This window comes from Bufo gargarizans, chromosome 9 (assembly GCF_014858855.1).
Source record: "Bufo gargarizans isolate SCDJY-AF-19 chromosome 9, ASM1485885v1, whole genome shotgun sequence".
In the NCBI taxonomy this organism is placed as follows: domain Eukaryota; kingdom Metazoa; phylum Chordata; class Amphibia; order Anura; family Bufonidae; genus Bufo; species Bufo gargarizans.
The window spans coordinates 18,633,361-18,649,113 of NC_058088.1; the positions used below are offsets into that span (position 1 = coordinate 18,633,361).

Genomic DNA, 15,753 nt, shown 5'->3' on the forward strand with positions numbered 1-15,753 from the left:
AACACTAAACTGCACCCATGTCTAGAACAGAGTCAGCAGTGCACTTTGCCATTTTCAGAAATCCCATAGAAATTAAAGGGAAGCACACTGCAGGAGCACTGCCACTGCTCCATTCACTTCAATGGAGCTGACGGAAATAGGGCTTGGCTATTTTCGGCAGTCCCTGAGAAATGAATGGAGGGCAGCTGCACGTGCGCAGTTCACTCTCCTTCACTTTCTGGGCTCCATTCCCAGAGGGACCCGCACCATCAGACATTGGGGGCATATCCTTGCGATATGCCCCCAGTGTATGAGATGGGCCAACCACTTTGAGGTGGAAATCTCTGGCTTGCAGATATTTAACTGAGCTGCCATGTGAAACCAGCCTCAAGTAGGTAAAAACTCATACACGTGAGAAATACCGAAATTTATCACAGTATAGAATCGTTATCAATGATTGATTCTAGAAGTTCTCCTTTTTCTAAGATAAACAAAAATAATAGATTAATGACATAAAACATGGTCAGGCACATGCACGACCTCTGAATTTTTTGCTTTCTCATACCACTATAGTCCCATGGCAGTCCTAAACCTCAATCCGGAAAATATTGGCATATAATTGCAAAAGACTCCACACTGTCTGAAGTAGCTAGTCCTCAACCTCTCTCATTTAGACACACAAGGAATCTGCGTGATATCCTTGTGAAAGGTCGAATTAATGAGTCTCATAAATTAGTTGAAGGGCATTATACCAAGAGGAGACCATCACTGCGAACAATGCTGCTTTTGTGAACCTTGGCGGCTGTGAATTACAAATAAGAGAAGCGATCACGTGTAAAACAAATTATGTGGTGTATGCAATAATGTGTGGTTGTGGCCAATATTATATAGGATATGATAAGATTTGGTGAACATGTGCTTTCTCTACAGACCAAGGTGGGAGCACCAAGGCTTATAGGACACGTATGGTGATGCTAGACATAGGCAATTCCTAGGTTTGAAACAAGTCCATCAACCAAGTAATCGAGGAGACAAACACAGAGAACTCTTGTGCAAGGAACCAGAGTTGATCATACAGACTAGGGCATTAGGACCGCTTGGCCTTCATGACGGAAATGACTAGCACGTTTTAGATTAGGTATTAAAAATGGACGTTTCCTTATTTGGAGTTTTTAAGCCTTATATCTATACACAGATTTGCGTTTGGTGGAATTTCAAGCCATTGTGGTGATGTGAACAGTAAAGGGTATAGTAAAGTCCCAAAAGAGGGGTATATCTCACCCAGATTCCTCAACTGGGTAAGGCAAGTAAGATCCAGAATGGTGCTGGCTTCAGCAAGCATAGTTGCTGGAGCTATTTTTGTTTATTTGTTGTATGGGCTGGATTTTGTTTGGATTGGGAAGCTAGGTTTGGTAGTGGGACCTTTCCAATCCACCCCATTCCAGGGAAGATTTTCCACCTGGGATCGTTAGTGGGAAGTAAAAGGGAAGTATGAGGAAATTCTGTCAAGTAGGGTCCAAGGCTGAGATAGAAAGGTCGACAAAGGTTTTCAATGAGACCACCTGTAAATGTCAGAGGAAGGGACGTTTCGCGCAAGGACCAAATATCAACGGCAGCTTTGGTGAACTGGGTTAGTGTACAGGATAAGCACCTTGTCGGCAGAGGACCTCTACTGTTTATCAACAGGTTTGAGTGCAGTGCCCAATCTATTATTTGACAGAGATGGATAGAGCAAGCAGTCTAAAGGTGGGCAAGTTAATTCCTCCCTTATCTATTGGTAGAAGGAGGTTTTAATTTTGGGCCAGATGTCTTAATTCTCCCCTATAATGATAGGATGGAGGAATATAAAGAAGAATCTAGGAAGGAGTATTAGGAGAGCTTGAATGAGGAAGGAAATGTATGAGAGGTCAGGCTTAGAAGGCGAGACGGTTGTATATTAGGATTCATGGGCACAAGCACAATTTCAGATTTTTCTGGAGAAATGTCGGGTTCAGGTTCTTATAAAAGAAGACAAACTTGGATCTATTTCTATAGACTAAATTTCTATACTCCATAGGATCTATCATTAGCAGTAAATATGTCCTATGGCCTCCTTTCAAGCGTTCAAGACTACTATAGGCTCGTAATCAGACATGGTAGACTTAAAAGCTCGCTGGTTACCATGATGTCAATTAATTATTAAAAGGGTATCACAACTACCTTATTGAGAGCAAGAAGACTCTCTGAACTGGACAGCATGGCACCAAACTTTTTTATTTTTATCTTCTGGTGCCATACCATGATAAGCTGAGGATTATCCTAAACCGGATAAATAAATAAATAAATAAATAAATAAATCTTTGTTTCATATTAGGGCCCTTTCAAACAGGCTGAGGATCGATATTGGTCATCATCTTTTCAGTCAGCCATCAGAATGTACCAACTAATGAGGACTCCTAGACCTTTTGCCCGATTAGATTGTACTGGCAGAGGACGGTGTAGAATACGAGACTGCCATGGCCATGAACGAAGAGAACACGTGACTCTACCGGGAGGTTATCACTCACCTGTGCTGACACTGGCGGGAGTTTCCTCCTCCTTACATGGGAGATCGCTCCTATAATACTCCTCGTCTCCCTCTATTTCTTCCACCTTGATAATAATCTGTTCATCAATCTGAAAGAAGACAGCACTAGATAAAATACAGCTGGATGTAATGAGGTCTCCTTAAAGGGGTTATCCCGTTTATTTATATTGATGACCATCTATCCTCAGATCGGCAGAGTCTGACACCCATGACCTCCACCGATCAACTGCTAGGAGAGGCTGGCCTGAGTATAGGTCATCATTATCCATTCCTAGATAACCCCTTTAAGTGCTCTTTATATATCTGATTCTTCTACCTCAGGGCTGTCCACGGGAAAATCAGGAGGAGTATCGGGACAGCTCACTGGTGTATTACTTCTACTGGCTTCAACTGTAAGCACAAAAACATAGTGGGGTAGACAACGTAATTGTAGGTGCATCCAAGTGACCTCCGAAACCACCTATATTTATGGAAGTCTCCTCTTACCTTGTGGTGTGAGGGGCTGGTGGTTCTCCATCAGGACGTCCTTGTACTGATTTTTATGTTCTTCTAAATACTCCCACTCCTCCATGGAGAGGTAGACAGTGACGTCCTCACAACGTATGGGGACCTAACAGACACAACCACACAGTCATCACCCGACACATTACCATTATATCCCCACCATTTCCAGCAGCGCTCACCTCTCTGGTCAGCGTCTGGATGATCTTATTAATGAGCTGTAGGATCTTTTGCTCGTTATCACTAGGATGTATCAGCGGAGGAGGTGGAGGTTCCATGGCAGGACTTTGGTTCTTGTTCCATTCTTCACGTTGCTGGGATGTAGGTGCCACACACTCCCCGGACTTGTTCACTACCGTGTAATCCTGTGAGGAGAAGCATGGAGAGATCACTCTCATCATCTCTACAGCCAAGCAGTGAGGTCATGTAACGTAATACCCACAAGCCCTCACCTCTCCAGTCAGCAGGTAGATGATCTCCAGGGTGAGGTTCAATATCTGCTCAGTCATCTTTGAGGTTAGACATCAAAGACAAGCTGTTGAGTGAACTTGATCGGGGAGGATCTTATAATGCAGAGATCTGGAGTGGAAAAAAACAGTGTGACCTCAAAATCCCAGAGATAACGACCTGTATGAAAAGACTTACTAAACGGGAATACAAATGATGACAATGTACAACATTAAGACAAGTTTAACGTCGCTTCCTGCAGTAGAGGTGGGTGGGAGGCATGTAGCTGTTGGAACATAGTACCAGCACTGGAGGTAATGGTTCCATCTCAGATAAGTTCTAAGCTGGTCAGGCGGTTGATATTGTATAACTGGATATAAAGTTGAGGCTGCTCCACCAGAGGAACGTGCTTATACCTAGGCGTGGCAGATCATGCCAGTGCTATATGTGGTCCTCCTTGTGGTCACCACACTCAGTGGTGTTCAGAAGAACTTACTGTGGAGGCCTCAAATCTGGCCTTCATCTCCATCAAAGGGCTGCACAGGTCAGATGGTGGGTACACGGGCACATATGACCTATTCACACAGCTGTATAGGAGAACAGAGTAAGGCCTCATTTAAAGGAGTTCTGCAACTAATAATCTATCCACTACCCACAGGACAAGAGATGTGTTTGACTGCTGGGGGTTTGACCATTGGGACCCCCAGCGATTACGAGAATGAGGGTCCGCAAGTGGCGTTGAACTGCCCCATGAGAATGGAGCTGTGCTGCACATGCGTGTCCACCGAGCAGAGTGCTCACAGCAGTCTTGAGGGCAGAAAGTGAAAAATACAAAAGAAGCATTACTCACCTCCTCTGCTCCCAGTCACTGCTGTTCTGCTGCTGCCTGTCCCAGCTCAATGCACAGGAAATCCCAGGAAAGATCAGGTCAGCCAATCACTAACTGAAACCAATGATGGTGGAGTTGACCTCTCCTGCTATTTTTAGTGTGTTGACCCGAGACAGGCAGCAGGGACGGAAGCAGCAGTGGTGAGGGATCAGTGCAGGTGAATAATGCTGCATTTTTTTTTACATTTTGTACTTTTTTTTCAGTTCTCCCCTGCAAAAACCTCAAAGGGTTTGTCCCAAAAATGGACATGTAATCACCTACCCACAGGATAGGAAAAATATGTCTTATCGTTAGGAGCGCGCCACTGCTGATCATTAAAACAGCAGCTCTAAGCCCCCCATTCCTCCTCACTGCACAAACTCAGTGAGGAGAAGAGAGAAAGCCACGCTCCACATTCAGCAGCTGACAGGGACCTGGTCAGTGCAGTAGGACATACCCTGCCTGTCGTGTGGCAGAATCACATTCCAATGCAGTAAAACAAAAAAAATCCGGGTGGATATTAGGACAGGTGCCGGATATTCAGATCCACACTACGCCCTGTACATTGCAGATTTCTTGCAGGCTTTTGCCGTCCACAGCCGTATCTGTGGCGGAAAACCAAAATCTGCACCGTCTCGGTGTAGTCTGCATCGCTGCTCATACAGCCACGGATCCACATGACAATGATCGGGGTGATCGCGTGCAGACCTGCGGCAGAAGTCCTGGGGTCGGCCTCTAACATGGATTCCAGTGTGTGCACATGTCCTTAGGGTTCGTTAACATGGGACATCACGCAGTGCGGTTACTGACATAAAAGAACTGACATGTGGCAGTTTACGCACACATACATTTTCCTCATCCGCTCTGCTGTGATAAGCTGAGGATATTCTGACCACAAATCAAGATGGACAATAATATCTGATTCATGTGAACATAACCCTAAAAGATATTCCAGAATCTGGGATCCCAATCCAATGAGTGGACTGCTCCCTCCCACTACATCACAGCCCAGACCTCTGCCCCCCAGCAGTCGCAGCCCAGACCTCTGCCCCCCAGCAGTCGCAGCCCAGACCTCTGCCCCCCAGCAGTCGCAGCCCAGACCTCTGCCCCCCAGCAGTCGCAGCCCAGACCTCTGCCCCCCAGCAGTCGCAGCCCAGACCTCTGCCCCCCAGCAGTCGCAGCCCAGACCTCTGCCCCCCAGCAGTCGCAGCCCAGACCTCTGCCCCCAGCAGTCGCAGCCCAGACCTCTGCCCCCCAGCAGCCGCAGCCCAGACCTCTGCCCCCCAGCAGCCGCAGCCCAGACCTCTTCCCCCCAGCAGCCGCAGCCCAGACCTCTGCCCCCCAGCAGTCGCAGCCCAGACCCCTGCCCCCCAGCAGTCGCAGCCCAGACCCCTGCCCCCCAGCAGTCGCAGCTCAGACCACTACCCCTAGCAGTCGCAGCTCAGACCACTACCCCTAGCAGTCGCAGCTCAGACCACTACCCCCAGCAGTCGCAGCTCAGACCACTACCCCCAGCAGTCGCAGCTCAGACCACTACCCCCAGCAGTCGCAGCTCAGACCACTACCCCCCGCAGTCGCAGCTCAGACCACTACCCCCAGCAGTCGCAGCTCAGACCACCACCCCCAGCAGTCGCAGCTCAGACCACCACCCCCAGCAGTCGCAGCTCAGACCATCACCCCCAGCAGTCGCAGCTCAGACCATCACCCCCAGCAGTCGCAGCTCAGACCATCACCCCCAGCAGTCGCAGCTCAGACCATCACCCCCAGCAGTCGCAGCTCAGACCATCACCCCCAGCAGTCCACTACCATCAACAGTCACAGCAAAGACCACTACCCCCTGCAGACCCGTCTGCCCTCCATCAGCCCTGACACACTATGCACACAGTTTGCACTCGGGGCGGCTCGCAGGGTGATGTGTGATTATTACCTGCACATCGCCTGGAGCAGTGAGAGGAGCCGCTGAGGAAAGATCACGTCTACCCCGATCACGTGACATAACAATGACCGCCGCACACTGACCGGGAACAGAGCTCACAGTCACAGCACGGGGCAGAAAGGACCTTCCGTGACGTCACGGTCATGTGACCAGAGAGGGGCGGAGCCTGACGTCACAGCGCGCTTTTGTGCCAGTGAAGTAACATATATGGGAAAGGAGGGAGAATAAGGGATGGAGGGGGAGATACATAGAGTACATAGGAGATATATACATAGTACATAGGAGATATATACATAGTACATAGGAGGTATATACATAGTACATAGGAGGTATATACATAGTACATAGGAGATATATACATAGTACATAGGAGGTATATACATAGTACATAGGAGATATATACATAGTACATAGGAGATATATACATAGTACATAGGAGATATATACATAGTACATAGGAGATATATACAGTACATAGGAGATACATACAGTACATAGGAGATACATATAGTGCATAGGAGATACATAGAGTACATAGGAGATATATACATAGTACATAGGAGATACATATAGTACATAGGAGATATATACATACAGTACATAGGAGATATATACAGTACATAGGAGATACATATAGTACATAGGAGATATATACATAGTACATAGGAGATACATACAGTACATAGGAGATATATATAGTACATAGGAGATACATACAGTACATAGGAGATATATACATAGTACATAGGTGATACATAGAGTACATAGGAGATATATACATATAGTACATAGGAGATATATACATAGTACATAGGTGATACTTAGAGTACATAGGAGATATATACATAGTACATAGGAGATAGATAGAGTACATAGGAGATACATAGAGTACATAGGAGATATATACATAATACATAGGAGATACATATAGTACATAGGAGATATATATAGTACATAGGAGATAGATAGAGTACATAGGAGATATATATAGTACATAGGAGATAGATAGAGTACATAGGAGATACATAGAGTACATAGGAGATACATAGAGTACATAGGAGATATATACATAGTACATAGGAGATACATATAGTACATAGGAGATATATACATATAGTACATAGGAGATAGAGTACTTAGGAGATATATACATATTACATAGGAGATACATAGAGTACATAGGAGATAGATAGAGTACATAGGAGATACATATAGTACATAGGGGATACATACATAGTACATAGGGGATACATACATAGTACATAGGAGATAGATACATACGGTACATAGGAGATATATACATAGTACATAGGAGATACATATAGTACATAGGAGATATATATAGTACATAGGAGATAGATAGAGTACATAGGAGATATATATATAGTACATAGGAGATAGATAGAGTACATAGGAGATACATAGAGTACATAGGAGATATATACATAGTACATAGGAGATACATATAGTACATAGGAGATATATACATAGTACATAGGAGATACATATAGTACATAGGAGATAGAGTACTTAGGAGATATATACATATTACATAGGAGATACATAGAGTACATAGGAGATACATATAGTACATAGGAGATAGATACATACGGTACATAGGAGATACATATAGTACGTAGGAGATAGATACATATACAGTCCTGATTAAAAGTTCAAGACCACTTGAAAAATGGCAAAAAATCTGCAAGGTTCCAAGTAGAGCTTCAACATACAACAAGAAGAAATGGGAGTGAGACAAAACATTTTTTGAGTATTCAATTAATTGAAAATAACGATTAAACTGAAACAGGCTGTTTTTCAGCTGATCAAAATTTTAGGACCACATGCCTTTAAAAGGCCAAATCTGTGCAAAGATGTGGATTCATTGTCATTTTCTGTCAGGTAGTCACACGTGATGGCAAAGGCAAAAAAACTCTCCCTTTTTGAATGTGGTCGGGTTGTTGAACTGCATAAGCAGGGTCTCTCACAGCGCGCCATCGCTGCTGAGGTGGGACGCAGTAAGACAGTCATTTGGAATTTCTTAAATGATCCTGAGGGTTAGTGGAAGACCCAAAAAAATTTCATCAGCACTGAGCCGGAGGATCCAATTGGCTGTCCGTCAAGACACTGGACGATCCTCGACCCAAATTAAGGCCCTTACTGGTGCTGACTGCAGCCCCATAACCATCAGACGGCATCTGAGACTGAAGGGCTTAAAAAAACCAAAAACGTCTTCCAAGACCTCGTCTTTTTGAACGCCACAGAACTGCTCATTTGGACTTTGCAAGAGAGCACCAAACATAAGACATTCAAAGGTGGAAGAAAGTTTTATTCTCTGATGAGAAAAAATTTAACCTTGATAGTCCTGATGGTTTCCAACGTTACTGGCATGACAAGCAGATCCCACCTGAGATGTTTTCTACGGGCCACAGTGGAGGGGGCGCCATAATGGTCTGGGGTGCTTTTTCCTGCAGTGAAACAATGGAGCTTCAGGAAGTGCAGAGGCGTCAAACGGCCGCTGGCTATGTCCAGATGTTGCAGAGAGCATTCCTCATGACTGAGGGCCCTCGTCTGTGTGGTAACAACTGGGTTTTTCAACAGGACAACGCTACAGTACACAATGTCCGCAGGACAAGGGACTTCTTTCAGGAGAATAACATCACTCTTTTGGCCCATCCTGCGTGTTCCCCTGATCTAAATCCAATTGAGAACCTTTGGGGATGGATGGCAAGGGAAGTTTACAAAAATGGACAACAGTTCCAGACAGTAGATGACCTTCGTGCGGCCGTCTTCACCACTTGGAGAAATGTTCCCACTCACCTCATGGAAACGCTTGCATCAAGCATGCTGAAACTAATTTTGAAAGTGATAAACAATAACGGCGGAGCTACTCATTACTGAGTTCATGTTTGGAAGTTGGATTTCTGTTTTGGGGGGGTTTAGTTTTTTTTGGGAGGTGTGGTCCTAAACTTTTAATCAGCTGAAAAACATCCTGTTTCAGTTTATTTGTTGTTTTCATTAAATTGAATTTAAAAAAAATGTTTTGTCTCACTCCCATTTCTTCTTGTTGCATGTTGAAGCTCTACTTGGAACCTTGTTAAGATCCAGCCATGCTAAATATGATATTTTGCCATTTTTCAAGTGGTCTTAAACTTTTGATCAGGACTGTAGTACATAGGAGATAGATACATATAGTACATAGATGATAGATACTATGCATTTGGAAAATATTCACACCTGTTCACTTTTTTCACATTTGTCATGTTGCACCTTGTGCTAAAATGAAAACGTTAAATAAATCAGGCTTCCCCATCATTCTGCACAGAATACTCGGTAATGACAAAGTGAAAACAGAATTTTAGAAATTTATTCAAAAGGGAAAAACTAAAATTTCAAATTTTTGTACCTGTTGCTATGAAGCTATTAGACATTTACCTCTGGGACCTTCCATTTCTCTGGATCATGGCTGAGATGTTCTACACCCTGATTGGAGTCACCTGTGATAAATTCAGTTGATTGGACAGGATTTGAAAATACATGGCCCTGTCTATATAAGGTCTCACAACTGACAACGAGGAGCAAAAACCAAGCCGTGAGGTGGAAAGAACTGCCTGAAGAGCTCAGAGACAGGATAGTGTGGAGGAACAGATCTAGAGAAGGGGACAAAAAATGTCTGCTCTACTGAAAGTTCCCAAGAAGTAGGAAGCAGGGTATGGTGGTACAAATAGCCTAATGTCAGGAGTCCCCCACATCACAGTAAACATTTGGTTAAGGCATCCATCCTTATCTTGTCCACAAGAACATTCAAGGAGACATTACTGAATTGGGAATGTAAGAGAATTTTCTTGTTCAAAGACCATGAGCAAAGTGGAGAAACATAAAAGACCAAAACAGTTGAGGAGAAGGTTCAGGCATCTGAAAGTTATCATGAGGATACTGTTTGTCTTGTACTGCACTTAGATGACGCACAGCAATCTCTCCTGACCTTCCATACACACGTAGGTCAGGTGAGCTGAGCATGCATGTGTTCTGAATGGAGTGAAGGGAGAAAGCCCTTAGAACAAAAAGGACTGGGCAGTTTCAATCCTAAATATCTGATCCTTGTCTCCTCTGTCATATGCCACATTATGTGTATGGGGCCTTTAATATGTTGTCTTAATTTTTTGTAAACGGCAAAAAAGATACTGAACAATAAAAAAATGTTTAAAAACTACTCACCATCCCGAACCCTCTCTGCTCCAGTGCTGTCACTCTGATCCTCCCCACCGCTGCAGCAGTCACATGCGGTATGCTGGCACGTCACCGGTGCAGTCATGAAAACCCAGCGGGGAGGATTGGAGCAGCAGCGATGGGATGACGGGAGCAGTGGACAGCAGGTATAAGGGATTTTTTTTAGAGTTTTAATATGTTTCCATGATTTTTGCAATTTATTTTTCTTTTAACTCGGACAACTCCTTTAAAGAAGATTTCCGACAATAACTTTTAAGTGATGCCCGCAGCCGTTTCTGCTTTTGAAAAATTCATTACCTTCTCCCCACCAATTCGCTTCTGCACACTGGCTCCTGTGTGTCCATCTTTCTGTCCCCGGCTTATGGTCACCTACTCTGCTGCAGCCAATGCCTGGCTTCAGTGGTTATATGTGTACAAGCAACAGGTGATGGCTGCAGCGGAGGAGGTAAACATGCTGGAGCCCAGAAGATGGACACATGGTAGCCAGTGCGCAGGAGTGGAGTATGAATCTTTAAATTGTGGGGGCAGGGTGCAGGCATCACTTAGAAAGTTGTTGTAAGTTTTCGTCACAGATGTTACTGCAGGAGGATTAGTCCCCTCTCCCCATTGATAACCAAGCGTGCATATTTATGGGGAAGGAAGAGATGTTCATCAATGGCTCGTTGAAGGTTTACACATCAAATAGGGGTAATCAATCATGAGACAATGCACAGACGATACACATTGTTAGGAGGTGAACAAGTGCCACAAGTCAATGTGACTTTCCACTGAACCATCAGAGATTATGAGGCCTCCTGCCTCAATATATGCCTGAAAGTACGGTTCATGTACAGAGTGTAATTAAGTATAACCCCCACCCGAGATTCCTGCTATCACTCCTGCATCTCTTAGGCTTCTTTTACACATCCATGTCCATGATGACATCTGTGCTTAGATGGTCAATGGTTCATCTGTGAAGATGTCCATGAAAGATCCATGTTTGGTCCGCGTGTCATCAGTATTCCACATACACTACTAGGCTTAAAATTAATTTCCAGAATATCTGCTACCTATGGTCCGTGAAAACCATTGACCGAACACCTATGGCATCTGTGTCGTGTCCATGGTTTTCACAGACTCACAGTCTGAGTGAGGGATTCATACTCATGGACAAAAACATGGCATGCTTCCATGGTGTCTCACCAGAGACCATGGAAAACCAATGAATACATGAGTGGTCTATGGAGACCATGGACAGAAGACGTCTCTGATTCACTGAGGTGTGTAAGAGGCCTCGTTCTGCGGAGTTCGGACTTGTGGAGCGTTGTTTTTACTTGTAGCTCTTGATTGATGCATGCTGGATCCTCGTTATTGCTGATGTCTATGGACCAGGATGCAGCCAGTCACGCAGTGTTGTGACAACTGACAAAGGTGAGATTTTGCTTTCAGCTCTCAGCCAAAGGTACCCATATCGACACGCCACCCTGTGGAGCTGCTCGGCTCGTTTCTCGTTTTTTTTGTATTGCATTAGTAGATAGACACAAATACATTCTACGTTCTCTCACAGAAAAGCAGGCATCAGAACTGAACCATGCATTATTCAACGTGAAATTATTTTGGAACATCTTTTCTTAGAACTCTGTATTGTGCCATTCCTCTATTATTCCTCCTGCTAATGTTTAAAGGGGGCCTAAACCTTTGGTGCAATTACGATTGTGCAGCAGTGCTTTCTCATCAGCTCTGTCCAGAGTTTCCACCATACGGAGTACAGATACACAGAAAGCAGATGGCATCCATTCTCCATACACTAAAGAAGTTAAGAAAAGAAGATGAAATCCGGGGGGGGGGTCCAAAAAACCAGAGCTCATCGAGCACCATCCGCCACTTTTTAAAAACCTAACTAGCTTGGGAAATACATAATCCGAGCCTAGCACTTCGAACGCTACCAGAGAAGGCTTTTCTGAGCTCCGGCGGGCCCCAGGCGGCGGAGTTACGGCAGAGGCCTACTAAGGCCTATAAATCCTTGGCCTCGATTTCCAAAAGACGCGTTCGCCGCGAACCGGCGCAGAGAAAAGAAAGACCTCCACAGGCAAGCAGCAGGTCTCACCATCTTAAGAAGACTGTGGCTTGGATAGCGTTTTGTAACAGGCTCTCATCGGCTCACCACACACCTCTCCATCGTGACCAAAAGAAGACGGGCGGCCATCTTTGAGGTACCTTCTTCCAGACACAAGGCCGACAATTACAAGGCACTATCAGGTCAGCTATATTGAAGTGGGAAAGTCCGCCTCATAAATACAGAGACTTACACACAATCACATTGTCATCCCTCCCCCCCCCCTCGACTCTCCATCAGATTGCAGAAGACAGAGCATTAGGGGGCACAGTATATACAAGACAACAGGGCTGAGAGAGTATCGTGAACACTATCTCACTCTCCACATCTGACCCCTATGGAACTCTTTCCTTGGTAACCCTAAGGTCCGCACATTATGTAAACTCCTTACCGCTCCAGCGGGGGACATCAGGCACACTCCAAGAAGACAGAAGGTTATTATGGTGAAAATAGGCCGCAAAGCACCAACAATTGAACAAGAGATACCCGCAGCATAAGCCAATTCTGAAATGGGTAAGTTCCTGACAAAACAAAATACTATGGAGACATCCAAAGCACTACCACCTAAAGACACCTCTGCAATAGACTCAGAACAAGCGAGTGATGATGGCGAGGAACACCTAGAGAATGACAAACCAATATCAAGAGCATTCCTTACCCGCCTACTAACCTCTTCACTGGCCCCCATTGCCAAAGACATCTCTGAGATCAAACAAGTCCTCCAGCACTTGGGTCACAGGATGGATTCGCTGGAAAAAACACAGACGGCTGTCATAAACCACTTATATGCTGCTATGGAAGACCTAGAAAACCGAAACAGACGCAATAATCTGAGGGCCAGAGGAGTTCCAGAAACCGTAGAAGACACAGACACAGCGAACACTTTAACAGAAATATTCTCAGCTCTACTGGGTGAATCTGGAAAATAGTCGCTAGTCATCGAAAGAGCGCACAGGGCTTTGAGACCTAAACCCACTGAGCCCCCTACAGATATTGTCTGCAAACTGCTAGACTTCCGCCTAAAAGAAAAAATCCTACAGAAGGCCAGACCCTCGGACTATCTTACCTACAATAATAGCCAAATAAACATATTTCAAGACCTGGTACCATCTACACTGGCAAAGCGTTGTTTCCTTAAACCGCTCACAGATGCCCTACACCAGAGACAATTTGTATTTCGCTGGTTATTCCCGTTCGGCATTTCCATATTGGCCAATGGAAAACGCCTCACAGCTCGCACGACAGAAGAAGTGATTTCAGTGGCAGCGGAGATAGACATCCCATTGGACCAACCACCGGTACTAGAAATGGCACACTCAAGCATCAACATCCCAACCCTACCAGTGCTGATACCATGGGAAACAGTCAAAAAAACCAAGAACAAAAGAGCCAAGAAGAAGCCACAAAAAGCTTCAACCTCCCTAAGACGTCTAGAACCAGCGTGAGCAGCGAAAACACACCTCCTGAGAGACTACTATTATTCGCTGAGTATAACAATTAACCTTCTTTTACAGATTGTTCTTTACTGTTGTTGTTAACCCCTTCTACCCCGGGCCAGTTTTCACCTTCCTGCCCAGGCCATTTTTTGCAAATATGACATGTGTCACTTTATGTGGTAATAACTTTGGAACGCTTTTACTTATCCGAGCCATTCTGAGATTGTTTTCTCGTGACACATTGTACTTCATGACAGTCATAAATTTTAGTCAATATAGTTCACCTTTATTTATGAAAAAATCAAAAATGTACCAGAAATTTAAAAAAATTAGCAATTTTCGAAATTTCTATTTCTCTGCTTTTAAAACAGAAAGTGATACCTTATAAAATATTTTTTACTTAACATTCCCCATATGTCTCCTTTATGTTTGCATCATTTTGTAAATGTCATTTTATTTTTTGGGGACGTTAGAAGTTTAGAAGCAATTCTAAAAAATTAGAAGAAAATTTCCAAAACCCACTTTTTAAGGACCAGTTCAGGTCTGAAGTCACTTTGTGGGGCTTACATAATAGAAACCTCCCCATAAAAGACCCCACTGTAGAAACTACACCCCTCAAAGTACTCAAAACTAATTTTATAAACTTTGTTAACCCTTTAGGTGTTCCACATAAATTTAAGGAAAATGGAGATAAAATGTCAAAATTTCACTTTTTGGGCAGATTTTCCATTTGAATTCATTTTTTTTCTTTAACATATCGAGGGTTAACAGCCAAACAAAACTATTACCCTGTTTCTGCTATTTACATAAACACCTCACATGTGGTCTTAAACTGCTGTACGGGCACACGGCAGGGCGCAGAAGGAAAGGAACACCATATGGTTTTTGGAAGGCAGATTTTGCTGGACTGGTTTTTAGACACCATGTCCCATTTGAAGCCCCCCTGATGCAACCCTAGAGTAGAAACTCCCCAAAGTGACCCCATTTTGGAAACTAGTGGATAAGGTGACAGTTTTATTGGTACTATTTGGGGATACATATGATTTTTAATCGGTCTATATTACATTTTTGTGAGGCACGGTAACAAAAAAAAAATGGCTGTTTTGGCACAGTTTTTATTTTTTACAACGTACATCTGACTGGTTAGATCATGCGCTATCTTTATAGAGCAGGTTGTCACGGATGTGGTGATATTAAATATGTCTACTTTGTTTGTTTGTTACAGTTTTACATGATAAAACATTTTTTTTTGTGTCTCCATTTTCTAAATGCCATATTTTTTTTATTTTTCTGCCAATCGTCTTGTGCAGGGGCTCATTTTTTGCAGGAAGAGTTGACGTTTTTATTGGTACCATTTTTGGGTACATATGATTTTTTGATCATTCATTATTACACTTTATAAGGCAAGGTGACCCAAAAAAATTGGTTGTAGGGGGCGTGGCCAGCGCTTGAGGAAGATGGCCGCTTGAGTTTGCAGCTCTCCCTGACTAAGGCCACATGCACATGACCGTACCGTTTTTTGCGGACCGGAACGGGCGCCGTTAATATAAATGCCTATTCTTGTCCGCAAAGCGGGAACAAGAATAGGACATTTTATATTTTTTTAGCAGAGCCACGGATGCGGACAGCACACGGAGTGCTGTCCGCATCTTTTGCGGCCCCATTGAAGTGAATGGGTTCGCATCCGAGCCGCCA

The 15,753-nt window shown here is 44.1% G+C and overlaps 1 protein-coding gene across 1 annotated transcript in view; it reads right to left on the reverse strand.

Moving 5' to 3' along the window:
* Nucleotides 1–15,753, reverse strand: part of LOC122919723 (oocyte zinc finger protein XlCOF7.1-like) — a 285,514-nt gene that overhangs the window by 44,735 nt on the left and 225,026 nt on the right. Inside the window, exons 3-6 of the mRNA XM_044268907.1 lie at nt 3,229–3,411; nt 3,032–3,155; nt 2,862–2,935; nt 2,526–2,634 (exon numbers count right to left, since the gene is read on the reverse strand). Of these exons, the coding sequence (XP_044124842.1) occupies nt 2,526–2,634; nt 2,862–2,935; nt 3,032–3,155; nt 3,229–3,411 (490 nt within the window). The remainder of the gene's footprint in view (nt 1–2,525; nt 2,635–2,861; nt 2,936–3,031; nt 3,156–3,228; nt 3,412–15,753) is intronic.